This window comes from Aulostomus chinensis, chromosome 15 (genome assembly GCF_037954235.1).
Source record: "Aulostomus chinensis isolate RoL2024-O1b breed Wild chromosome 15, RoL_Achi_v1.0, whole genome shotgun sequence".
Classification (NCBI taxonomy): domain Eukaryota; kingdom Metazoa; phylum Chordata; class Actinopteri; order Syngnathiformes; family Aulostomidae; genus Aulostomus; species Aulostomus chinensis.
The window spans coordinates 1,908,734-1,936,052 of record NC_141334.1 but is presented as its reverse complement, the minus strand read 5'-3'; the positions used below and the strand labels follow the sequence as shown (position 1 = coordinate 1,936,052).

The following is a 27,319-nucleotide window of genomic DNA, read 5'->3' as shown; positions in this document are numbered from 1 at the left end:
AGTGTTCATTGACTCAGCGGCGTCTACTTCTGAGGGTCGGATTATTAAAAAGTCAAGTTCAGCAGCAGAAGCTGAGATGTGCTGGTTATAGCTTCCTCTACCTTTCTGCTCCGTAACATGGCTGCGTGTCAGAAACGTTTAGCTACAAACGTACAGTTTGTACGTACAGCTACAGTGCAGCATTTCTGTCTCCATCTTCTGGCAGTGGCCGGTATCACAGCGCCGCAGTCTCCGCCTACTCTGTTGTTACTGTTGCTGCTAAAACAGGAGATGTATTGTTTTTTTTGAGTGTCGCACAATGCAGAAGTGGATAACAAAACAATGCAGCATGCATTCAAGTTAGCAGAGGACTAACAGGAAGTAGCACGCGCTGGTGCTCTGTGTGCTTCCTCCTGGCAGCGCCGGAGTATCGCCTTTGAGGAGAGATTTACCTGATGGCAAAGAGCTTTGTGGCAAGAATTGCTTTGACAACAAATTTTGAGGGTGTCCATTTATATAAACATGACGCACTTGTTGGCGTACCGACCCCTCGACCCCGGGATCCTACATCCTCCAAAGAGCCCCTGATAGCCTCTTTAGGTGAACCCGTCTCTCCGGGGAAACACCCTGGTCTTTCGAACGCCACCAAACCAGACAAGAAAAGCGAGATAAATCTCGTGTTCTGACAATGTTTTACACTCATCACAGGTCAAACTGAACTGCTGATGTCAGAGCAGCACACACACACATACACACACACACATCCTGTCAAAGCAGATTTGAGGTGCACGGTCGAGGGATTAACGCCGCAGCATCATCATCATCAGGATGTTTACAATATAATAGCAGTGCAGCGCTCCGTCGCTGTGTTGTGGCTCCAAGAGGATAAAGTTCATTCTTTCTTATCGAGGCTGTAATTCTTGATAGCCATGCACACATCTGTCAGCGGCTCCATTTCTCCGGAGGATTATCTGACCAGCCACGATATGAGACGCTGCTGCTACTGTAGAGGAGTTTATTGGTCCGAGCGAGATTCCCCCTCCTGTGGGTGATTGTTTGGCATCGTGGAAAAGTGGCAACAGGAGCTGATGAGGCAGCTGCTGTCTGGAGTTTTTGCGTGTTTGAGGGAGATTTATCCTTTAAGAGTTATGTAAGGAAAGGGATTTTACTTTACGAATCAATGACCCTATTTTCTTTCGATCACCTGCGGGGTTCTAAAAGGTAAACAGCCTAGAGAAGATCACTTATCACAAAAGCCGTTGATTATTTTTGGTGTCATTCTTAAGTAAAGGGTTAAAGTCAGCAATGTCTTTCGTGCCATTTGGTAAAGTATGAGGTGATTTATTGTTAAGATAAAAGTAATCATAAAAACCCTTAAAACAACCATATCAAATATAAGTTAAGGAAGATTGTGAGAAGTTATAGTTCTTAAGAGGATGCTTGGCGCCACGTGAACAAGCACCAGATCAGTGTGATGATGCACGTGAGGGTTTGTTCATGGGGACTTCAGTTGTAGTTTGCATCAAGGCTCCATTAGCTTGAAGCTAAAAATATACACATGACTGGCTCTTTCTGCATTTGGGTTAAGAACTCCACTCTGAGCTCCCTGCGTTATTAGCAACTAGCCGCTGCGCCACCTCTTCATGTCTGGAGACGTCAGTGAATCCAAACGTGGTGACAAAGGCCAGCGTGCACTTGAATCTCTGCAGGACTCCATTTAGGCGTGTCTGCAGTCAGGAGCCGGACTTTGCTCTCTAACATTTAAACAGGAATATGAATGAAATATTCACTAAGGAAGTCATGCAAACATGTCAACGGGATTCATCTCGCATGAAGAACAGAATTATTGAAAACCTACATAAACATCGTCAGTGTGTCTCTTTGTTCTAGGCTATTTTAGGTAATTTCTCCAGCGATGTTTGTCAGAGGCAAAAGGTTTAACCTTAAAAATAGAGATTCTGAATGCTTCTGTTACCAGGCTGTACACACACTGTACACACACACACACACACACACACACACACGCACGCACGCACGAAGCCTTTGCTCTCCACCTGGTCTGAAATTATAGTATCAGAGGCTAAATAGACGCCACATTCCCTCACCGCTGTCACTCTGCAACCAAACGCTGTGACTCCTGTACAGACACGAACCAGCAGACGGCCGTGGTGTGTAGCAATGTTGTGACACAGAGAGCAGAGATAATGGTCCAACACCTTCCCAGCAATGCTTCCTCTGACCCAATAAAATCATAAAAGGCCTCTCAGGCTGTTTCCCTCTCTTTCAGCGTCTCTTTGAACTGGCGTGACACTGAATGCAGCCGAGGAGACGGCAGACATGACAGTGTGAACAGCAACAGTCTGGCACTAGACATCATTTTACACCCGCGCTGCAATTCACAGTTTAAAGCCTGCAAGGAAATATTTTAGGATGATGGGCGGATTATCAATACGTGTGCCGAATGTTAAAAGGTGATTTGGCACTTCATGGTAGCTGACGGGGTTAGCATCAAAATGGCGGCGGATCAGATGTGTGGGAAGGTCTCGCCAAGGCGCGAGGTACATAGTGGGTACTTGTCACTCCTCTCGCAGGAATAAAAGTGAAGCGATGCCAGCGGTGAAGGGTGAGACAGAAATGGAACGGGCAGAGCGAGAGGGGAGGGCCATGTTTTCACAACAAGCTTGAATGGAAGCACATTTACTGTAACACAAAGACGTAAATGAAAGCCTTTGAGCGACGGAGACGTGTTTGACCAAAGAACGCAGAGAAACCAGCAATTTTGCGATTCTTCTTTTGAGGGTTTCCCTGTGTCCGGGGTGGAGTGTTGGGGGGTTTGTGGCGCGCTGGAGGCTGAAGCAATCTGGGTCTCAAGCACATCTAAGGTTGGGCAATTAGTTCCAGTGCCACTATTAATGTGCTGAAGGGGCGCGCTCGGCAGGGGGTCGAGGGCTCAGCTCAAAGGGCTTCGGTCCTCGCTGGGAGGAGGGGGGGGTGGATATGGCCAACAAAGGTGGGGGTCAGGACCTCAGGGCCATGTGAAAGCTGTACTATGTCCACTGACCTCTGTACAGGCCCCGGCGCCGCACCTCCGCCTGGCGACAGCCACTCAGGCCTTTACAGTTCTGACTGTTAACCATAAAACGATCATTTCACCGAGACCTCCGTGTTGGTTCCTGAGCCGCCGAGGTTATCGCAGTTACGAAAGGATTTTTGTTTTTATTCTGATCAATTATTTTAAAACAAGGATATGACATCATGGCGGCGTGTATAACATCAACCAGAATTCAACAACAAATGAGATGATGCTCGATGGTCACTGCCAATTTTCATCTGTTTTGAAAAGATTCAAAAATAGCTGAGTTACATTTAGCATGCTTTTTTATTTCCCCGGCACTCAAGGGCAAATTAAGAATTATTAGAAGAAAATCTGCGAACCAACAATCCAGAGAGACCAATAATTATTCTAAAAATCAGAATGGATATCGGCCCAGACCTTCACTAGCGGGTCAAGCCCAGACACTCTAAGATAATAATTTCATTTAAATGTATTTCTTTAATAGAATCATCCATTCAAAATGCCGTTTACATGCTTAAAGGCAATGGATGAGCAAGGACACGCCCCCATTACATCATGACAGTGGAGTATCCCCCTGGAATCAAAGCATTTCCATGTTTTCCATGTTGCTGCCGTGGTATATTTTTGCTAATTATGTCAAATTCTGTCCCAGTGGGATTAATGGCCTTCAATGGTCCAACCCAGACTGGGATGGTCCATGCGTCTTGATTTGATTTTCGTTTACTCACTCGATCAGGTTGAGGTCATCAGAAACCATTCAGTTTTCCTCTGATAAATACATTTTTACGTTTACATTTCAAAAACACAAGTAAAGACAATCCTTCTCAGTAGACGTTCCCGATTCACCTCCCTGGCACAACATGAGCAGAACTCTGAAGCTGCTCTGGAGTTCAGCTTAGATTATCATTATTATTATTATTATCATTATTATTATTATCATCGTCATTATTATCATCATTATTATCATCATTGTATCAAAATATTAGATGCATTTAGGCCTGTAACCCCATGTGTTAGTGATGAACCCACAGCGATCCTTTAGACCATGTAAAGACTGATCTGAGCCAAACTTGATGGATGTGTGACACGGGTTGTGTTCATGAGGAGCTGGTATTCCTCCCAAGTTTCCTGCAGCTCCTGATTTGGTCTGCAAACACACCACAGCTGTAACGGCATGAGCGAGAGGACTGGCAGGTCCCCCCGTCTCCCAAGCTTTGGCACATTCCCCCATAAATGTCTTAAATCTTTCGTGGATTATCAAACTTTCCCATTTACTGACAAAGCAGTTACGCAAGACGACGACCCAGTTTATTCATCCACTTCTTGTGAACTTTCCAGTTTGTGAGTGGGAATTGCAGAGCGTCGACTCCACCAACAATGACCAGATCATCAGGCGCAGGCAGTGACCAATCAGACGGCGTATTATTGGTATTAAGGCCTCGCTCCAGCCTCCACGCCACCTTGACAACCAGCCCTCTCCTGAGCTTTTGATCTCCTCTGTAATATGTCAAGGGTGTTTAGAGGACAGAGAGCTCCACGCACGCAGAGGAAATGTGATGTCGGCGAGCCCTCTCGCACCGCCGCTGTGCTCTCTCATCCGCTACTTCTTACCACTTTTTTTGCATCTTTTTTTTCTTCCCTCTTTCTCTTTTGAGCTGAAAAATGTCAGCGGGACTTTTGCCACCGTCTCATTTTTAATGCGAGCTGCACTCAGTTGCCGTTTCAGACGGATGAATGAGGACAGCGCCGAATGCCAAACGCTCGCCGAGTTTGAAATGTGGCTCCTCAAGGCCCATCAGGATGTTCACTTGTTTGAATTAAATAAATGATTCCACCTCAAACAGGCGACGAACTGATGGATGAGAAACGCACGCCTTCTACATCTGCCGATTTATTTTCCTGGATGGCGAACCTGACCATGTGAATTATCTTTTTTTTTTTTTTTTTTTTAGGGGGGGGGACATCTGAAATCCTGACTTCTTCATCTTCCAAACCTGTTAAATTTTATTTTTAGTTGAAAAAAGTTTTTTTTTTTTTTTACAATTACTCCTAATTCCATAAAGTTCTATTTTACTGTATGTTTGAAAAATTAAATTATTCCAACACATTTTGACCAAAAATTCCAACAAAAATCTCTTTTTTTCCTTTTAGGTGCAACTACAAAACACTTTATTTGAAGGGGTGAAGAGGAAGAAGGCTGGAAGGTTCAACATTTTAGTCTCCAGGTACCAAGCACGGTCAGTGTCATACTACGGTACATGTTACTGAATTATTATACCAGCTGTTGAACTCAATAGAAATGCATCTTATCTTATAAGGGGATCATATTTTTACACGGGAAATATTCTTTGATGTTAGCTGTTAAATGCGTGGATGAATAAGTAATAAACCACCTGGACATTCATGAGAGGCGGTGGACTTCCTGGTGACGCCGCCTGGCTGCTGCGCTTCTGCACCTTCAGTGTTTACGCATTCTGTTTGTCGCTTGTGTCGTTTTGTGTTGACTGTTGTATGTAAATGTTCTTGCTGATGTCATCATTGCAGTAGGAAAATGTTTGCAGCTGAATTTACCTTGAACAGGAAATTCAAATGCTGTTTTTTTCACTGCTTACATGCTGAACAATCTGCCGTTTCCCCTTTTGGGCACTTTTCATTATTAAGTACTATTAAATATATTTAGGAACTTGATGAATCAACGCTAAGTCAGCCGTGGTCGACGATTACGCTCCTCCACAGGCTGCATAAAAGGTCAGAAGTACAATTAATGTCCATTTAAATTTTGTGTAAAAGCCGAGTGAGTGACGTAGGCCCCGCCTCCTCCTCCTCCTCCGATTGGTCGGCAGTTTCCAGTGCTGCGTCTGCGGCTCGGCGGGCTCGGCCAAAGCGCTGACCACTAGAGTTTGACAGGAGCCTTTTGTGTTCTCTCTGGACAATAGGGGTGAGAGGTGGGGGGTCAACCAAAAACCCTTACCCCCGCCACCGCACCCCGCTTCATCTGTAAAGTTCTTGCCTGCTGACCTTTAACCCCTACTGTCATTGTCCAAGTAAAAATAATAAAATGTGTTGGGGCCAATGAATGCCTGAGAGGCTGCTGTCTTTATTGTAAGTCTTTGCCGGCTTTTCCCTCCGTAGCCGGACGTTTGACACCAAGATTATGGCCAGATTAGAGTTCCGGCCTCTGGCAGATGGTACCAGGTCTTCCCCGTGCGAGGCAGAACCTGGGCTGCTTCCAGTGTCTTAATGAAACCCAATAAACAGGAACTGGGTTGGTAATGAATCGTGTACGATTAAGATAAAAGCATTAACTCCACCGCTTTAGTAGCGAGGAGAAATACTCAGCGTTTTAGAGTTGACCATAAATAGTGAGGCGTTGAGTTGAGCGTCTGAGCACGTCACAGGAGAACCAGGATGTCCTGACTGACTGAAGCATCAGGTTACAGTGTGTGCCTGTGCGTGTGTGTTCTTGTGGGTTCTATAGCGGGTCACCTGTGTTCTGAGCCTATGTAGGTCACTGAGCCACTTCAGGACAATTGAAACGAGCTCGCAGTCATTATTTGTTTTGTGATGTTGTCACTTTTTCTGACGCCGACGCCCGCGTAAAAACAACGAGTAAATAAACACCCAGAAGTCTTTGTGCTCTTTGTAGACGATTCCCACTCAGACCAGTTTCACCCCCCCCCCCCCCGACTGTTGGAGAGCGAACCTGAAACGGCGGCAGAACTCTGACATCCTGTCGCCTGCTGAATGGCAGCGACTGGTAAACCAAAGTGGTATCAAAATTAAGCCCCAAATCGCTTTGGTATCGACCTATCAAACAAAAACTGAACACAAATCAAAACACTTTCCTGTCATCAATAACTGATCGACACTGAGATCAATACCCAAATACATGACAAAAAATGTACTGATTCAAAAATATTTGTGACTCATAAACATCCTCTTAGCAAATGAGAAAGTTTTTTTTTTTTTGCGCCTGGTGGGCGGGGCTTATGCACGGTTCACATCTCCAGGTTGACCAGGTGTCACTCTAATCAAGACCGACCAATAGACAGGGATCTCATGCCTTTCTACATAAGTCCCGCCCACAAGATGCAGCTAAATACATTTGAAATATGAGCTAACACTTTTCCGTTCGCAAGTTTATTGCAAGAAATCTTCTTTTTGACTTGTAAGAGTCGAAAGTTCGGCTTCGAAACGATGCCCTTGGTTGCACAGCTGTTTGGTGTTTGTGTGTTTCAGTCTCAGCCCATCTTGAAAATCCTACCTCCCACTCAGCTGTCCTACCTTCGTTTGTATCACTTTTACACCCTAGTTAGATTCACTTCGGTCAAATAGTCCATAGCTCAAACTTGGTTTGAGTTGGAAAACCAGAACCTCGACCTCCAGCTGAATCCTTTGGTCTTCTTTCTCCAGAAGAAACCAAACGTTTGTGATGATCCGGACTGATTCCACACTCAAGTTCAACAGTTTGATTTATAGCAAATACGTTTGAGTGTAAAATGTTCACATGTCCCAGACGTGTGCGTGTGTGTGGTAGTCATCATTGCTGCCTTTCACTCTGAAGCCTTTCTGTTTCCTCTACGAAGCAGCAAACCCCCCAACCCACAGACAAAAGTCAGTTCTGTAACCCCGGCCTCCCCACCCCCCGTGCTCTTTGACCTATAGTGGAGGCCTGGCTGAGCACAAACAGTGGTCGTCCCCTGAAGACCCCACCACCACCCCCCAGCCACCGTGGGCTCCTGTTTCACTCAGCCAATGAAAAGGTCTACTGTAAATAACAGGGGCTTGGTTGACCCCAGCGTTTATCTGAGCCTAAGACCCCTGCATCCATCCTACTGTATCCCGGCCCGCCACTCACAATAGGCTCTCTCATGGGTGTTAGTCGGTGGGCTCTTTCCCCACAGTACCCTCTCCCAATAGGGATTAGAAAAAAAGAAGGGCCCCTGTCAGGTCCTCCAAGGGGGTCAACCCCCTCCAAACCAGCATCACAACCCCATCAGACAGACACTTTAGCCTTTGTCCCTGTGGGAGACATGGGAGCAGGGAAGGAAGGAGAGAATGTGGAGGCGGAGCTAAAGCCTGAGACCAATCACTCCCAACACCACCACAGCCGCTCACTCATGTTCACTCTTCTTTCACCATTGCAGGTGCCACTTCGACTGAAACATGCAATGCAGCACCGGAACAGTTCTTGGCTCATATAAAATCCACATCGGTTTCTTTGAGTCAGCAGTAGAACCACGGCGGTACGCCCATCACATCTGAGCACAACACGCCACACCAACAACTTTCAAAACAGAGCTGCGTATCGACGTCATGGCTGAATGTCAGCACAACATAGAATGTTGTCAGTTACATCTGGAGGCCTCCAAATATGCCTGAACAATTCAAACTACTCAAAACAACTGGAGGGAACAAGTTACTGTCTGGTTCCCTGGTGGCCTCAGATCTGGAGACGAGCGCTAAATTACCTCCCACTTTCATCCGGAGATCTGGGGTCTCTTGTAGTCGGTGGGTTCTATGAAGAATACGAGAGCGGGAACGAGAGGCGGCCATGAAACATCTTCACCGTTTCGCCACGGCCGTTGGCTACCCGGCACTGCTGTGTGAGTGTGTGTGTGTGTGTGTGTGTGTGTGTGTGTGTGTGTGTGTGTGTGAGAGAGAGTGAGAGAGAGAGAGAGAGAATGAAAGAGAGTGAGGAGAGACGGTCGAGAGACCCAAAGAGATAGAGAGGAAGGTTTCGGGTCAGAGGCTAAGTGAAATATATCCTCACTCGGAGGCATGCAAGAGAGAGGATGCAGGAAGCTGAGGGCCAGAGATAAGGGCGCCGACGTGGCCGATAAGAACCCAAACACCTGTTAGGAAGCTTGAGCTGCTCGCCTCAGACCAACACTCACAGGACGCAATAAACCACGCGGGAAAGGAAGAAAATGAGAGAATACAGACAAACCCATCAGAGAGAGAAAACTGTAATCGGCTTTTCCTCTCCTAAAGGTGGGAGTGAAGCTGCACGTATGACGAGGATAGAAGCCATCCTGTCTTACACCGCAGCTAATGGCATATGGCGGGAGCCCACAGCATCATTTGTAAGGTCAGCGGCGAGACAGGAGTGGCAGAAATGATGCTGTTTGAGTCATGACATGTCAGAGCCCCCCGCCTTAGTGATCAGTCCAGGAAATGGAATGGCTTTTTTTTCCTCTTCTTTTACTATCCCAGTCTCGCCGTTCGAGGCCCAGGGACAAACAGACGAACACAAAACAATCTGGAAGCGGTCAAGGGAGACCTTGGAGATGCCTGACAGCAGGGCCGTAAACATGAGAGACGGCGTTCATAATGTGTCACAGGAGAAATCCGCCTGCTGATTATGGCGGGAAAACTGAAGTGACGATCAGCGAACAATGACGTTAATTAGCATCGCACGTCTACCTTCCAATCAAAGGCATCAGCATCAGCTGATGTTCAATCAATTCCATCTTTTCTTTTCTGAAAATGTTCTCGTGGGTTGCAAATCTAGCCTGCTGGCAGTATCAAGGTCATGTGATCAATAATAGTTCTGTATTTAAGCCAAAGGAAAAAAGAAATCAGTAACAAGAAATATTCACCATCGAGCTCAAGAGGACGACAGAATCGAACGCAGGACTACGTGGAAAACAGGTTCACATTTCAGATGCGGTGGTTTTGATTCAAGACGTTTGGACGTTTTGATGCTTGATTAGTGAACAAATGTTGAGTAAACATCATAGTCGATGCAAAATTGGCTTTGGATGGATTCATATCAGACAAACCCAGTGTGTGGGCACCCACCTTATACGAGGAGGAGGGGGCCGATCAGGACTGAGCACATCCTTGTTTTAATCGTCTCCAGAGGCTCCTTTTCCTTTGCACGATTTCTGCTGAAATATTTGATTCCTTTTTTTGTTGTTGTTATTTTGGTCTATTATTCGATTGTCAGCTGTTGGTAAATTGTTATTGATTACTTTCCTGGCTTTGTTGTGTGTGAGGCACTTTGGAAGAGTTGTGAAAAGCGCGTTAAATCAAGTTACCATTGTTGTTATCGTCTGACTTCACTCAGGAATCAGTTACCTCGGTAACAACGTGTTACCTCGATAGTCTGACGCTGCTGAAGCCACAGGACGGAAACTGAAAATAAAAACCATCCTGAAACCAACACATGGTCACATGATCCACCGAGATCAAATCTGATGACCAGACTGCGGGCTGCTGACATCATTATGGGTTTGGCTTTTATTAGCTGGATGACACCAAAGGAAGATTTTTTTCAACCTTCAATTTGCAAAGACTTTCATGCAACAGGATGTAAACATCAGGAGGGAGGAGTCGCAGATCGCCGCAAGGCTTCACGTCCTGTCTGTAAGACTAAACTGAGGGCTTAAAAAGTGCCACACTGTGTACGGACAAATTTGTGCACCAGAACATTTCCTGAATGGCGCTGGTAGGTCACCGACTGAGGCACCTGTGGCGCTTCAGTTTGGGCACATTTGTCTCGTTCCAAACGCTGATTTCTGCGCCACGGCGGCCATCATTTAGCCATCGGTTCTTTATTTGACAAACATATATTTACATTCACCCGCTGAAAAATCCGTGTCAGGGATAATTTCTTTCAAATATTTGATTCTGGTTGGATGCACGTTAAACAAACATGGCATCCAAACAGTTCTGCTTCCTTTACAGTTTAACTTCATGGCTAAATAAACCCACACATAAACACGAATTCTAACTGTCATTATTACGATGCTAAACTAAACTGCATTAAAGGTGCTCTTTGAGAGGGTACAAAAAGGGGAATTATTCTGTTTGCTCTCACTTGAACAGTTTTATTTCATTGTTGCTGTTGGCAGTGAGACTGACAGTTTCAACCAAACGTTGAAGCCTAACAAGTCGTGTGAGTGAGCGAATAAAAAAAACAGGAACTGGTTCATAAAACGGATGAAAAGTCAGTGAAACACCGTCACATTTGGAAACTCACCTCCAGCTGTATTTGCATTTATTCCAACTCTGTGCTCAGACATTGTTGCTCCTCAAACTGACAAATCTCCCTTCAATTGAATCTCCCCCCCCCCTTGGCGTGAGAGGGGGCCGGCCTATCCATCACCAGCTCTCTGCCTCCGGTAATCTCTCTGGGCGTCTTCGGTCAGCAAATACATAAATCAATTATGGTTTTAAGCTTTATGCCATGATTTACCCAACTGATCCCTCCTGGATTACAGTGCAGCTTAAAACGTGTCGGCCGGCGCTAAAGCCCAGAGTCGCCTTGACATTCACGGAACTCCTGCCTCCCCGAGCGGCGTGTCAGACGCCACCAGCGAGGATGTAAGGGCATGTTCACTTCTGGTAAATACATTTACATTTCTTTGATTCGGAACACTTGTAGCTGAATATTTTCAGAGAGATCAGAGACTAAACTGTGAGGGTTTTTAAATTCACGCATTAGAAGTTTGACGTATAACTCAAACTAGTACAGTTTATGGCCTCCATCCAGCTACAGCGGGGGGGGGGGGGGGGGCATCAAGACCATGTCAGTCAGCAAGAAATTAGAAAAGCAAACCATCATTTTAAATCAAGACTGACTTCACTAAAACTCTCCGTCCTCACAGGCGATCATCATCACCCATCACCCACTTCTGACAGTGGTGCTGACCAACGACTCGCTCGGTGCCTAGAAAAACACACTGGCATTTTCCGTTGCCACCGGGTGGCGCTGTGAAGAATCTGACCCGGAGCTGAATGGATTCTCCCTCCCATTTAGAACTTTACTTTCTATGTCATCGAAGAAAAACCTGAGAACACTTAATAATAATCCAGAAAAACAGATGATCATTTTTAAAGGTGTAGATTTATCCTAAAATCTGACTTTAAAAGTTTAAATTATTATGGACATTTATATCTCATCATCGCAGCGTTTGTCACTGGCATTATTCCCGTCCACATATCAAACCACACGTCATTGAGGACGACTTAGCATTTAAGCTATTTAACAGCAGAGTAATGAGCCTCATAAAAGGTACATTAGCACATTAATCGTACTCCAGCTAACATCAGCTAACACCAGCCTAGCGTCCACCTGTTGGAGCTCGCCGGCTCTCAGGTTCTGAAGAGGAGGATTAAAAGCTGGCGGTGCTGCTCTCGCCTCACTTTCCTACCTGAGAGCTCTTTTGTGACAGGTGACGGTGGAGAGAATGGGGGTAATTTTTATGACCAGCTTCTTAGCGTGCTGCTATCACTCCATTGGGGCCCCTTTCCAATCTCTGCTGAACCATTCAAGTGGCAACAAAGGGGCTAATTAGAAGCTCTCTGGCTGCAGCCCGCGCAGGCCTCTGGTTTGATACTTCCCAGGGAGGCTCGGGGGCCTCCGAGGTGGCAGTGGCAGCGTTTTCACACACAAACACACACACAGGACGTTTGTGAGCACACTCGGGCTGGCCCTTTGGCTCTCGCACATTTGCTCATTGTGGCTGTCCTCCCTCTGGTCTGCCAGAGCGATAGAACCAGAGAGGGGGAACCGACACATTCTCTTTCATGTGGCGGGGACCTGGAGAAGGGATGCTAATGGGATATCGATGGGATTAGAACCCGGAGCATTCAGGACCAGGAGGGCAGAGGCAGGGTTCTATGAACTAGAAACTAAAACCCACTCGGCTTTAAGGCCAGATCCTTCTAATTCTTTTGACTTTTTTCTTTTCCGTAATCGTAGCGATGCCTTGGTACAGTAAGTCCAGGACACAGAGGTCTGAATTCACACAGCAGCTCCTGGCGGTGGTGATAGACATCAGGGAGTTAAAGCTGATAACACATTAGCATGTCACCTGATAACCAGCTGTAAGCGCTGCCCCCCCCCCCGAACTAAACAAAACACGGACACACAAGGCCAACTTCCAGTATATTATGTTATATCCTTATCCCTCCCTCCAGACCACAAGGCCCCCGTGGAGACAAAAGATAGGGGCCTCCGTGTGTGTGTTTCATAGCAGCCGCTGCCAGACCGCATCAGCGAAGGCCGTGTCTGCTCAGTGGCAGCTGGTCACACCAAGTCAAGCTGCTAACTTTTATTGCACAAGCACCTCCCTCCACGCTTATCTCATAGTGGAACAGGAGGGAGCGCAGTGTTGCAATCCCCTCAAAATAAGCCACAACATTGCTGGACTGCCTGACAATAAAGTACTAAGGGGTGTGTGTGTGTGTGTGTGTGTGTGTGTGTGTGTGTGTGTGTGTGTGTGTGTGTGTGTGTGTGTGTGTGTAGTTTGTCTGACGTGATGTAGCCCCCTGTGTTAAGTCCTTAATCGATACATCTCCCTACCCTGACAGTGAGGACAGAGCCCAGATCTGAGATCAGAGCGATGGCGGTGTAAATCTTTACGGTTCAACCAGAGCCTTTTAAAGCCTGTCTATAATTGGGCTTCAGCCAGCAGCTGCCTCAGCTGCAGCGCTCACAGTGGAATCGGTCAAAGCTCCAGTTCCTCAGGGGCATAAACAAACGCCGCACTTCCAATAAGGGCAGAAAGCACCTGTGTGAGGATAAAGAGACTGGCAGCATGGCGGAGTAAGCCCTCCGCTGTTGTCTGCCGTTGAGGTTTTTCTTGGAGAGGTGTTTTAGTCAAGAGGCTTTTTGTGCTTTTGGATTATTACAGCAACATGTACTGTACCTCAGAGTGCAAGCCGGGGAGACTTAGCTCACTGAGTGATTTCAAATAGAGGGTAATCCACTGCTATGTAATGGATGCTTTGTTGTCAGACTGCTTTCAGGAAGCAGGAAGGATCGGGAGCTTACTTTAGTTTTTCTACTGCAGACCAGCACTAATGTTGGCCTGCTAGACTAGGACAATAGAGCAAATGTACCCTTTCCTTGAGGGAACTACTTCAGAGCCCTAATATACTCAAAAATAGAAGCACAAACCCAAGAAGAACGTGTCCTCTTAAGGACGGAGACGAACTCCAAGCCAACACAATTTCAGCAGGATTTTGTCTGTCTGTTGTCAAATGGCCGTCACACATGTTGGAGATCAAATCTCAGGACTCTCTCGCCCAACATGTTGCCTATAATGGCACAAAATCCACATCGGGACGAAAAGGACCGCGGGGAAGGGGGGGTGCATGATGACCGGAGAGGGTGGAGCATCGGCAGCAGTATACGCTTCAGTTTTACTATGGCGTTGGTGGAGGAGCTTCTCTCTTCTCATCTGATTCGAAATTTAATCTCATGCAATTACATTTATTTTTGACGCTGATATTTTCTCATGCTCTGTCTTGAATCATTTATACGTGTGACCTCAGCAGTCACTGGCGGCGTGACCCTACAGAAAGGAAGCAGTGGTTAATGGTTGATGGTTGCAGGGAAACAACGACACCGGCTTCACCTCGACGCGCAGCAGGACGTATGCATGTGCATATACCGTTATCACCTGCAGCAAACGCTGCTGCCTGCTATCTGGGCTCAATCTGCTCTTGGTTCACTGAGGAGCAGTGCCAAGGGTTATCTGTCCCACTCTGATATGCATAGATAAGGGCCTCGGGCCCGCTGTTTAAACACCTGGAGCTCGGGTTATTAGAGCGCCCTCAGTCCCCCTTCGCCACAAAAGGAGAGGAAATGGAAGCGTGATTGCTGGCTGCTGCTGAGGGGAATGTGAGTGAAAAGTAATGAACACAAGAGCACGGGGGGGGGGGGGTGCTTACAGCACTCTCAAGCTCAAAATATGGATCAATAACAAAAAAATAATAGACAAAAGAGGAGCAGGATTCATCGATTCCTGCTCCCCAAAACCACTCTTAGCATTGATGGCTATCATTAATGTTTAACTGCTACATGCTGCTCCTCTCAAACAGCTTCTTTTCTCACTTATGTGATGTACATTACAGCAAGGGTCAGTCATTTGCATGAGAATGGACGATTAAGGCAAAGAGATAAACCCAAGGCTAGTTCCTGTGAACTGGATGCTGTGTTTGGAATACCAAGCAGCGGAGGAGTTTTTATTTTCTCAGCCCCCTCCCCTCCCCCTCCCCTTCACTCCTGTATCATGTATTTATTTTCCCAATAATCACTCATGTTATATTCCCAGTGCAAGGGTTACTAAAATATTACTGTAATCTTGTCTCTCTAAAGATGCAACCGCTCTCACCCTTGGCTCCAGTTAAGAAATAAATCCTGGGCTGGTAAGTGGGTGATGGAGAGGAGGAGGACTGCTGGAGGAGAGACGCATCACATTGCTGCAAATCATAACCTGACGTCTCACGCCAGCTTTTCTACTGGATCCTTTCTGACTCCTCAAAGTTACGGTGACACTTCACCCAAATACCATCATTCGTTTATCAGCGAGATGCTGTAAGATGTCTAGAATTCATTAAGGGACATCTTACAAGAGCCACACGCACTTGGAGGCTACCGGAGGCCAAAGATTAACAACAGCAAAACTACACAAATAAACCACACAACATTTGAGTCTCGCGGGATGGACGTGGTCATGGCAGCGGCACCGCAGAGAATTATGTGTCCGCGAGCGTGGAACTGATTATTCAGGGAGTTTTTAGCTCCAATCAAAGTGTTTGTGGAACAGTGAGCGCATGTGATTATGCTGGATGATGCACTTGAGAGTGATTTGCAGCAACAGGTACGACGCTCCTGCTCTCTGGATGCAGATGGAAGATTCAATGAACTCCACACTTCTAACATTGAATATTTGATCAACAAATGATCATTTTTGGCTCCTGTGTCACTTTCATTGTGTACACATTTATTCAGGTGTACTTCAGCAGACCCCAGTTGTGGAGCCAATATATGTGTGTTTTTTAAGATACGATCCAGGACAGAGAATGAAAGAGAGCGGAGACAAAACCTGTACAGGAAGTGGGAGCTTTCATTTTAACATGGGTGCACACACACACACACACACACACACACACACACACACACACACACACACACACACACACACACACACCTCACACCGGTGACCTGCACCACATCTGGAAAAAATTACACTCATGTTTGACTTGACCTGCCTGCACCATGTGAACTCTGCCAACTTTTTTTAATGTGTTTGTTGCAGCAGCGGCGGTGACCCTGACACAGTGGCTGCAGGGAAATGATGTGTAATTAGTCAAAGGGAACACGACTCCACTCGTCTGAAATAAAACATCTTGTATTCACATGAAAAGAGTCAGAGACTTGACATGCGGGGAGAGAGAGAGGGAGAGAGAGAGAGAGGGAGAGACAGAGAGAGAGAGAGAGAGAGAGAGGAGTGCTATCAAATGAGGCACACTGGAGCTTGTGAGGACACAAGAAGCGTTGGAATTACCCAGCAGCTCGCAGAGCTTTCATGTGTAGATGGCAAAGCAGACAGTGCATGATGCAATGTTTGATTTCTACACTTCAGGAGGCTGTCAGGACAGTGCGTAAAATATTAAACAGTGTCGTGTCGGTGTATCAACCAGTCTAAATTAACCCATTAGTATGCTATGGGGTAGAGCGTGAAGATCAATGCATGAAACCGTTTGGAAATCTCCTTTGATACAAGATTTCCCAGCTTGAGCGAATTGATGAAATTCCTCTTGAAACACAGGCAACCATTTCACACGCCAGACTTTTCTCAAGACAGAGACTGGTGTAGTCTGTCCTTTAACATGCTGAGCTACGTCTCTGCATCTTAAGCAGATGCTAGTGTTATTTCAGACCCGTTAAAAAATGTGTTTTTAAAGACTCTCAGTGTCGCTCCACGCAGACATTCCCCTTTTTATACAATGAATAATGAGCACTTGTCATGAAGCCCAAACAAAAGTGTACACTGTCAGAAGTAAAACCACAGCACTACAATGGTGGGTTAGACCAAACTGCTGGGCCAACACTGATAGAGATTTGTACTACTGATGTTTTTACTTTGTTTTTAATTTATATTCATTCTCCCTTAAGTTACTGGGAAACAAAATAATTCCTCACAAAAATAACTCAATGAAGTCATGTGCCAATGGGATTCAACAAGGCAAACATTGTCCGATGCTGATACGGTGCCTGAATATCTGTAAATCCCTACGACAAAGAAGGCGTGGAAATGATTCTGCAACAATCCGGAGTACCTCAGACTTTCTCATTTCAACCATCTGACTGTGTACGGTGTTTTGCACAGGTGGTTCAACCCTCTTTGACTGTGGATGCATGTAGTAGGATGCAAAATGGAAAAGAAAAAAAATACCAAGAAAAAAAATTGGGATCATTTAAAGCAGAAAGTGCATGCGCAATCCCTTCAAGGTTCAGCACAAAAGCAGTGTTTTAGCACCTCAGCACAGCCCCCAAACAAGTCAAAGATGATATAATGTTAGCATTTAGCATAATTTGTCACTTAAAATATGTAAATCAAAATGGCTTTGATTAGTAAATGTTTGTTTTTGAAACCTGCTCCATGGTTACACAGGGCAGCTCTCTCTCCTGCACAGCCGTTAGCAGCTAATTAGCATGCTTCACCCTGCTGGTCCAGTAACTCACTTCCACATAGTACCACACTTGGAACAACACACACAAAAAAATTAACTTCTGGGATCAGTAGCAGAAAATAAAGCATGAAAACTCCTAATTTTGAGTTTGTTGTAAAAGTGAACAAAGCAAGCACAAAAACACAGCGTCAGTGTTTAAGCAACTCAGCAGAAATCATCGGTTTCCACCTCCAGTCACATAAAAATGAAATTTATGTAAATTCAACATTGTGCAATGACATAAATCAATAATGTTTTTCTGTATGTGTGTGTTTTTGAAAGCTGAGCTCACTATCTGCTGACGGCTAGTTAGCATGCACCGTTAGCATAGCTATGCCATTTACAACCTACAAAATAAGATGCAACCACAATGACTGGGGCAGTCAACAGGTGTGTTTGCAGTGTTTATGTGCAGGCAACTCAATGTCATAGCATCACATCGCAAGAGGGGCAAAAATAATAGCATCTACCTGGCCACCATATTTACACCACAAGTCGGCTGATAACACAAATATGCAGAGTAACTTCACCCGGGAGTGAACGCCAGTTGTACCTTTTCACACCGAAGACACAAGCCAGAAGTGAAGCGAAAGCCTAGCGTTAAAGTTATGTTTTACAATTTAAGTGATACAGATTTGGATTTTTCCTAACAGGAAGCCTGTCATATTTGTCTTTTGCGTATTTTGATACAACAAATGCATTTCCTATCCGATCGCTCAGTGATAAACTGTCATTTCTGGACTACAAAAACAATCAATAGCTGCAGCTTTGCAACAACTTCCATACATGATGTGGCTGCACCCAAGGACTTTTCTCTTTAGGGTAAAAAAAAAAAAAATACTGTAATTTTTTTAAGGACAAAACAGGACAGATATGAGAACTGGTGTGCCAGGGCTGAGTCAGTCCAGGTCTGAGCCGTGCATACCGGCTCCAACATGAGAGGACGGGTGAGGGGGTTCAAATCCTCAAGTGAACTTTAACCATTGTGCATTCCTATTGATTTCAGCAAACAGCACAGGGTGAGAAGGCGGCCTTCGAGGTAGGAAAAAGGCCATCAGTCACAAAAACACACTGTTTGAGCAAAATCCACTAGGCTGCAATGTTCCAGAAGCCCCTCGCTGACAACATGACAAAGCAAATACACAACACACCGATGCAAATGCCTCAAAATGCAAAAGGAGAAATTTCAAAAGATGGCATTCTCTTTTATGAGGCCTTAAAGCATGATTCCCCTGGATTACTGCCACCACTCTGTCCTAAAACTACATCCATGTCCCAGGTTCAGCGCTCATTTCCTGCGCTGACTGTCAACTCAAATTATCGAGCTAATACGAGCCCTCCTTGTGCAGTTATGGGAAAGGGGAGCAGATTCGGGTCACTTTAGAGACTGTGGAATAGCTGCAGCCCACATCTCACAAGGTGCAACAAATAGTCTTCGACAATGTTACGATAGCGCTGCTGTGGGCAGTCACCTGGCCAGGCTTGGAAGCTATCAAGGAGAGGATCTAAGGATGTGACATGCCAGGCACTAGGGGTCTTGTCAATCAAAGGAAACAACATAGTGAGTCCCTGTTTCTGACATAGTTCACGTAATTATTTTGAGGCCTTGAGGCTTTCACTTTCTGTTGCAAAAGTGTTTGATTGAAGTCAAAATCTGACTAAAAGGCAAAAAACTGCCATCATTCTGAGGGTCAAAACAAGCGGGAAGCTGAAGAAAACTGGCCTTACCTGTGCTGCTCTACAGCTTCGTTATCTGGTAGTTCTGCACTGCAAACATTGCACCGCTCATGCTGGTTCCTGCCGTCTGGCTTCATCCCCACCGCCAGCTCCCCCAGCTTGCTGAAGAACTCTCTCTGGATGAAACTCTGAGGCAGGAGTCCCCCATAGGCACTGAAGTCCACAGACATAGCCAGGGCTGGAGACATGGGGAGCGCAGATGCCATGGATGCCGGCATGGACATGATGGCGTCTGATTTATGATTAACTGGTAGAGAGTACAGCGACGCTAGGTGTTTCTCCGTCATTCCAGCCATTGCTTCCAGACCCATCTGGGTGACTTCGGCTTGAGGGTCGCCCATTCCTTCATCACGGACGTAATGCAGCTCACGGGCACTGGTGATTACACTGCTCCGGGTTGGTGTACCCGGACCGTCTCGGTTCCTGTCCTCCCCACTTCGCTCACCGTTGCTGGAGCCGCTGGACTCCATGTTCTGAGGGCTTTCGTGGCCGTTGCCACCCATGTCCACTTGCATCATTTCAGTCTTGATCTCAGTGAGGTGGTGGGAGTTGCCATGGACAAGTTGCTCACCCCTGAATCCCTGCTGTAGCAGGGACTGTCCAATACTCATCAGGCTGTCCACGGCAGCCTTGGTGGGACTCAGGTTGGAGACGCTGAAGGAGGTGGAGACTGAGGGACTCTGGTTCACCATGCCAGCAACGGCGGACAGGTGGTCGGTACCTGACAGATAGAGACCCTCCATGGAATGCTTTTTGGAGTTCTTGGCTCCATTGTGGCCTTTGCGCTCGTCCTCCTCCTCTGTGCTCCCGTCATTGACGTTGACCTCCACGTCGTTCTCGTCTGACGACTGGATGGTTTCCAGGATCTTGAGGCATTGCTCCTCTAAATACTCGATCTCCAGGATCTCTGCTGCGTACAGCAGGTCGTCCAAGTCCTCCACCTTGGCCTGGAGCGTGGCAGTGTAAGCATACTCCAAAATCTGCTGAAATGTCTTTGGTGAGAGAAAGTCCAGGGTGTAATGCTGGCTGCTGCGGTGGAAGAGGATCTCGAACATTTTGCTGGTGCAGGCGAGCACAGTCCGGTGAGCGTGGAACTCCTGGCTGTCGACCATGATGACCACGTCACACAGAGTCCCAGCCAGACGCATCTGATTGGCCTTCTGTAGGAGGGCGGTGGGATGGTTGGGGTTCTGGAGCTGGATCATATCCATTTTAGTTAAATCCATTATGTTGATGAACTCCACGAGGCCGACTCATGAGGCTAGCCTTCCCCCTCAGCAGTGTTTTTAGCGGTCTTTGTAAACAAGATGAAACCTGGAGGAAAGAAGAACATCAGTAAATATTGCAGCAGTAAAATTCAAATGCAATTCTTTAAAAAAAAAAAAAAATCTGTGAAATGTACTAGAAAAGCCTCCTGATGGCAATTTTCACAAAAAAAAAATACCCATTAAGTCTGAAAATTAAAATGTCAGTTCATGTACTTTAAGTACACCATCAGTGATTTTGTAAGTGTGAAGTCACTGGAGTTTCAAATTGCAAATATCCTGCAGGGATATCACTCTCTCAGAGCTGTGGCATTGTTCCTCAGATCAGTGCTGAGTATTGACTGTAGATTTCTGAGGGGAGACGATTTGCGAGCCGTCCGACAGGCTCACCCTGCATACCAATCAGTCCCATGCACGCTATGTTAAAAACCATGTCTTCATTTGCTTATCTGACGGGGACGTACACCATTTAAACAAGTGTGAATTGAGGTGACTTCTTCTTCTTCTTTTTTATTATATTTTTTTCCCCCACCGCCGCTTTGGCTCACAAAGACTGTCAGCAGCCTTTCTGAAATTAAATAGCGTCGTATTCAGTATTCCCATCACAGACGGAGCAGAGAGCAGTGGCCAGAAATGGGTGGAAGAAGGAAAGCAAAAGCACACAATGCTGCGGCAACAAACACGCTGCTCGCCGTGTCTGATCAAGAATCATGGAAATACCACACCAACGACCGTCAGCGGATGAAGTCAGCAAGGCAACATGTTGCTCCGCCACGGCTTTGCTACTCGACCCTCCAATCAAATGTTGAAATAGTCAAAAAACAATAAAGAGAATGATTCGATATAATTAAGTTTCTGACGAAGGGAAAAGTAGATTGCTGCACTTAAAACTGAACAAACAGTTTTGCCACTAATTTACATGAATCAACAAGAGCACTGACCCACATGCAGGATGTGCAAATTGACGCCATTTTCTCTCTATTAAATCTATTTAATACCTCGGGTTATTTATAACATACTTTTCTCCCCAGCTAAATTACTTCATCTCACTCTGATATATTTTCCAAAACCTTCTAGAAAACCAACTATTTCAGCTCCCTGGAGCTCAAACACCTCGCCGGCCTTTCATCCACGTCCCAGGGCACCAGGTCCCCCCTTGGTTTTTTTTTGTTGAAAAACCATAATTCATAAAAAAGACACTTGATGCATTTTACAATTATAATCCTCCAAATTTTAGTGAAATCTCAAACTGCTGGATTAGAGCCTGACTGCCGTTCCAGTGATACGGACATGAGTTTCTTGATCTGTGCCAACTTTTTTCTTTTTTTTTTAAATAACATAATTCGGGAAAAGGCGTTGGGTGGGATTCACAAACATCCAGGTTTATTATTTCTGTGCTCCCACATCTTTCTGGACAATAAAGTTGTTGTTTTTTTTAGACTGTAAAATATCCTGCATCATTTACATACATGACGTTATGACAAAGATATTTACACGCCTGTCACAGGATTAAAAAAGAATGGTAGGTTTGTTATTTTTCTCTCCCTGCTACTGGTACAAGTTCTGGTTCTGAGATGTGAAGTGATGCATCTTTTTGGACGACTAAATTTATTGCTGAATTGTAAATTGTTCTGTCTCCTTTATCACGGATTTAATATCATAGGATGGATCAACGCAAACAAAAAGAAATCGATTTTTTTCGGCAAATATATCAGAATTTTCTTCCTCCTACATCACTTTCAGCTCGGGCCCTGAAAGCCCTCCATCAGCTGGGCTCTGGCTGCATAATTCAGCTCGTTGATAAAACGACTGGCCTTCTCGATCTCATCCAGAAATCACGGATTTACAAATTCATAAAAATTAAGAATAAAAGGAGAAGTTTGCGTGCACCTCTGCTTTCCTTCCTGTCTGCTCGCTCAAAGACAAAAACAAAACAAATAAAGAGGAAGCACCGGCAGCCTCCGGCGCCGCCGCCGCTGGTGGAGGCTGCTTTTGTTCAGGTAAAATAAATCAGATCATCGATGCGGGGAGGATGAAACCGCAGCTCCTCAGCGGCGAGCAGAGGTCACGCAGAAACCCGACATTATCTTTAGTACAGGTGCGCCAATAGCTGCGATTTATGGCCCCCTGAATGACCGCAGCTTGTTGCGCTCGGAGGTTCCAGAACAACCGAGCGACGGACCAGGCGGCTCCGGAACAACTAGTTATTAATAAAAGCAGCGCCGTGCGGGTCCAGACCGGTTTGAATCACGCACCCATTACGCAAAAACATGAAGTACATGACGGCAGAAGACACCCCCCCCCCCCCCCCCCCCAGGACAATAAGCTCACGGGGACCGACTTCATAATCAATCCCGATCACGAGTTGACTGCCGTAGCGCGAGCGGCAGCAAGAACACACACACACACACACACACACACACACACACACACACACACGGTGCAGCATCTCCTAGGAGGACAAACGCGCGAGCTGAAAGTCCACTAGACCCGGATCGCAGGTGGACTTTTGATGAAACGCTGGCTGTTTTTTTTTTTGTGGTTTTTTTGGGTTGTGGAGGTGCCAGCGCGAGGAGGCGTGAGAGAGGGGTGAGAGCAAAGGGGTAAGAGCAGACAGCCTCGATAACAAATCAATCCCCCCCCCCCCCGCATCTGTTGCTGGTCCCCCCCCCCTTTCCCCCCCATCACCACCGCGCCAGCAGATTATTGGGAACCGATCAACTGTCAATCAATGTCGCGGCGCGCGAGTGCTGAGAGTAGAGACCCCGGCGCTGGTCGTGATGTCATCACGGCGTCTGGAGCTGTCAGACACCAACAGCATAATATCACATCAAATTTTCTCTCCCGGAGAGCCACATGGAGCCGCGGCGGCGTCATACGTTTGTCTGGCCGCAACTCCGTGTCCTCTGCTGGGGAGAAGGTGGAGAGGGGTGAGGAGGAGGAGGAGGGAGGAGGAGGAGGAGGTGGGGGTTACGTCAACCTTTACATCTCCACCGTATATGCAAAACTTAAAAAAAAACACCTTGCAGCTCAACCGGGTCAACACTTGCAGCAGCTCACGCGCGGCCGTGCAACACTCCCGGTGCGCAACTTTGCGCGTCGTCAACTTCAAGCGTGAGGTTGAACGAGGACAAGCGAGGCGAACGCATCCAAACATCCACATGGTGAATGAAAGTAGACGGAGGAGCGGAGGCGTGCGGAGCCGCGCGTCTGGCACTTGTCGCCGGGGGAAGCAGCGGCGGCGGCGGCGGCGGCGGCGGCAGCTCGGTACTCACCTAAGTTGCACGGTTAGATCCCGTCTGGAGCAGGGGGCATCGGGGCTAGAGCATAGTAAGGCAGTTCGCAGTACCCGCTCTCTCAACACGCACTAACTCCCTTTCTTGTCTCGCCTTAGCAAATCAACACGGCGGTGACGTCAGCAGCCAGTCAACCAGACCAGCAGCAGGCGGGCGGGCGGCCGGCGCAGCGCTCCAGCCCGAGCAAAACCCTGAGAAAGTGAGACACCTAGGGGGCTGTCTCATGTCAAATGGCTGGATTACAGTAGGAGAGTGAAAGGCAGCGACGCTCCCTCCCTCCAGCTGTTGCTCACGCACCCTACGGTTGTTCTCACGCGCCATCCAGGGGTGGAGGGGGGATGTCCTGCAGGCGAAATCAAGTGGAGGAAAAGTAACTGAGGCCGGCAAATGATCAAGAATAAAACACCAAGAATATGAAGAAATATACAAATCTAAAGAGAGAAAACGTGGATTCCAGCACAGAACCCGGGTCGATATAACCGGGACAAGGGTGACGTGACCGCTCTTTCAAAGAAAAGAACAATAATCAGACAGCCCAGAATTTGCTGAGGACTCCTAAGTTGCAGTGTAAAAATTTTCTTTATGGAAGACATTTGATGACCGCAGTTCAAGGTTTCTTTCAATATCTTTTTTTTTATTTGACCGATAGCTGATGAAATGTTCAAAATTTTTACTTTTTTAAATTAAATAAGAGCAAATATAGCAGCATTTTTTTGGCCACTGATGGTTCAGAAGAAGATAAATGGATAAAAGAGCGAGAGCATTAAAAATAAGAATCAGACGGGCCGGAATTTGCTGTTGACTTGCAGAATAAAAATGTTGCGTAGGGAAGACGTTCACAACGGTTCAGGGTTTCCTTCACCACAAAGCTGACCGATAGTAGATGAAATGTTCAAGGTTTTACTGCCTGCTCATTGAAGCTCAATCGGAGCAAACAGCAGCGTTTTTCCCTCAACATCCTACAACCGCCATCGATGCTTGGAGGAAGACTTCCACCAAACGGATGAGAGACTTTCACCCGCCTGAGCCTGTGATTCTCCACCTTTTTTGGCTCTTTACTTCCGTCTCCACCTGCCGGATCGACCTCGTGTCCCGGGAGTTGAGTTCAGCTCGTCTTCGCACCGGGACTCCGCCCACACACAAGAGCTGCGTCCAGGTCCGACCACGCGGCGTCAAGTTGCTACACCTTCCTGCTCTATGGTCAAATACCCAACATGGCTGCTTCGCCACGGTAACCGATGTTTAACCAAAGCTCACAGGTTTGACAGTCTCACTGAGGTGTTTCCACATCACACTGGAGAAAGAATGTAACTTTTCCTGTTGCCACTTGGTGGCGCTATGACGCATCCGGCCTAAAATACGATGACTTCCTCCTGCTCCTTTCTTCACCCTTCCACGAGGTTTCATGAAAATCAGCCAGATAGTTTCTGTGTGAACAGTCAAACATGGCGGGAAGGAGGGATCTCTCTCTCTCTCTCTCTCTCTCTCTCTCTCTCTCTCACTCTCCCTCAGCCGAAGGTCTCGCCATGCTTCAAACCCACGAGGTCACGAAGCCTGTCCACTGAGTGGCGACGCTCGTCGCGTCTTCCAGCCTTCTTCCGGCTGCAGCTCTCTGCTCTTCAAGAAGGAATTTTCTTTCAAAGCCCTACTGAGGCCTTGACCATCCAGCGCCGCCCGGTCAGCGCTCAGAACACCCTGAAGACGCGATGGACTCGGGGCCCGGCCTCGAGACGCTGTCGCTGCGTCGTCAGGGAGTGATTGATGGGGGATACTGAGTGATCATTTGCAGACTCCCTAGCTCTGACCCGTCGTTCCCGCTGCTATCAGGTTATCAGCCCTCATCAGGGGGGTGTTGACGCGAGAGCGGCGTAGGCCGCGCTCATCGCTGCAGGTCACAAGTTCTTGTTTGGCATTGAACGTTGAACTCTTCATCACGCAAAGAGTTTGACCTGCTGGAGGATGTAAAAGTTGCATTGTTTGTCTGGATAACAAAACCCGTAACAGCCAACGAGGTCGTGTCCCCCTGCGTCAGCCGCACTAAAATCAAACAGACAAACTGTTTCGTTTGTCTTCTTTTTCTTCTTTTGGTTGCATGAATGTCGGCCAGTGTGTGTAGCTGTGACTTTGGGGGGGGGGGGGGGGGGCTAAGAGGGAGCACTTAGGAGCAAGAGAAGTCAAATATGGAGTGATGGTGGGTGAAGGAGAGCCTCTAGCTAACGAACATCATTAGAGCTCCAGCATCACTCAAGTTTATTTCACTTGAGTGTGTTTTTACTATGAAAGCAGCGGCTGCAGCCATTGGTCAAGACAGGAAGGAAGTTTAAAAAGTTTGAGTTCAAGTTTTAAATTGAGAGAAACAAGCAGGCGTTGTTGGTGGACGACGTTCAGCCAGATTAAAGCTGACGTTCCCATGTTTTACAACAGCCTCTCGTGGTTCTCTTCATCTTAATACACCATCGTTCCGCCGGGGCCGGATCCAACACTTGTGCCACGTGATCGTCTCCCAGCACAGATGTGCAGCAGGACCCCTGGAGTCCCTCTGGGGACACCTCGCTGCTTGTGAGGGAAAAGCCCCTGAAGTTAAGCACATTTTTCCAACTTCAGAGACACAGAGACTCTTCACTTTCCATTTTTTCGTCCTACATTTTCACAGTTTCTTGCTGTCTTCCTGTTCTTCCCAAAGGCGCCCTGACCAGCCAGAGGAGGCGCTAGTGCAGCAGCCAGGACACAAACCCTCATCCAGCTCCGTGCGGCTAAATGTGTCCGTACGGACGCCGAACTAAGATGGCGGCAACGCTGGGAACTGAACCAGGATTTCAAAGACACGTTACTTGGAACGCCAACAGATGAGTTTGTGGCTGATGGGACAAAACGTGGTGGCGACGTTCCTCCGTGTATGTTTTTGGATGGCGGAGCTTCAACCGCCCGTCCCACCTGTGTTTGAGATTGGAAACGAAGCGATAGCTGATAAACGTCCGTCTCCCCTCCTGCAGGGTCATGTGACCTGTGACTGAACGCAGAGGAAACCCGGGTGCCAGGAGGATTTTTTTGCTCGGCTGCAATGAAGCTGAAGTGTCTTTTGATGGAAGGAAAAAGTTTTCACTTATTACATGAAATCATTTCAGCAACTTCCCGAATGTTGAATGTCGTCGCAGCACGGCGCTCCTGACAGATCTGCTTTCTGACCTCACTGATGTCGTTTCTAGGGACGCGGCTGCCCTCCACTGTGTACATTAAATTCCAAAGGCTGATACAGGACCGCTGTGAATAATATATTGTCATATTCTTCATATGCTCTATTTGCCACTGCTGCATTGACCCACTTTCCCTCAGTGAAATCATTAAAGCTCCATTAAATCGAGTCTAATCACTGTCAAAGTAAAGCACATTTTGGCAGGTTGGCGTCAGGCAGGGCTGAGCGGACGCTCCCTCAGCGACAGGACGCGCGCCGCAGGTTCCTTGGCCTTTTGACATCTTTTCCTGTCAGAAGT

The 27,319-nt window shown here is 46.9% G+C and overlaps 1 protein-coding gene and 1 long non-coding RNA gene across 3 annotated transcripts in view; one reads left to right on the top strand and one right to left on the bottom strand.

Annotated features, from left to right (window-relative positions):
* Positions 1-23,955, bottom strand: part of zbtb16a (zinc finger and BTB domain containing 16a) — a 129,624-nt gene extending 105,669 nt beyond the window's left edge. Inside the window, exons 1-2 of the mRNA XM_086226231.1 lie at positions 23,808-23,955; positions 19,259-20,581 (exon numbers count right to left, since the gene is read on the bottom strand). Coding sequence (XP_086082357.1) covers positions 19,259-20,493 — 1,235 coding nt within the window. The 5' untranslated portion in view covers positions 20,494-20,581; positions 23,808-23,955. The remainder of the gene's footprint in view (positions 1-19,258; positions 20,582-23,807) is intronic.
* On the top strand, positions 23,526-27,226 carry LOC147248126 (uncharacterized). Of its 2 annotated transcripts, none has more exons than XR_015119451.1 (3): positions 23,526-23,799; positions 23,927-25,059; positions 26,253-27,226. It is a non-coding gene; the product is annotated as an uncharacterized LOC147248126 (long non-coding RNA). The 2 variants fall into 2 exon arrangements; XR_015119450.1 differs by having other exon boundaries at positions 23,526-23,819.
* Positions 27,227-27,319: the final 93 nt, after the last annotated feature.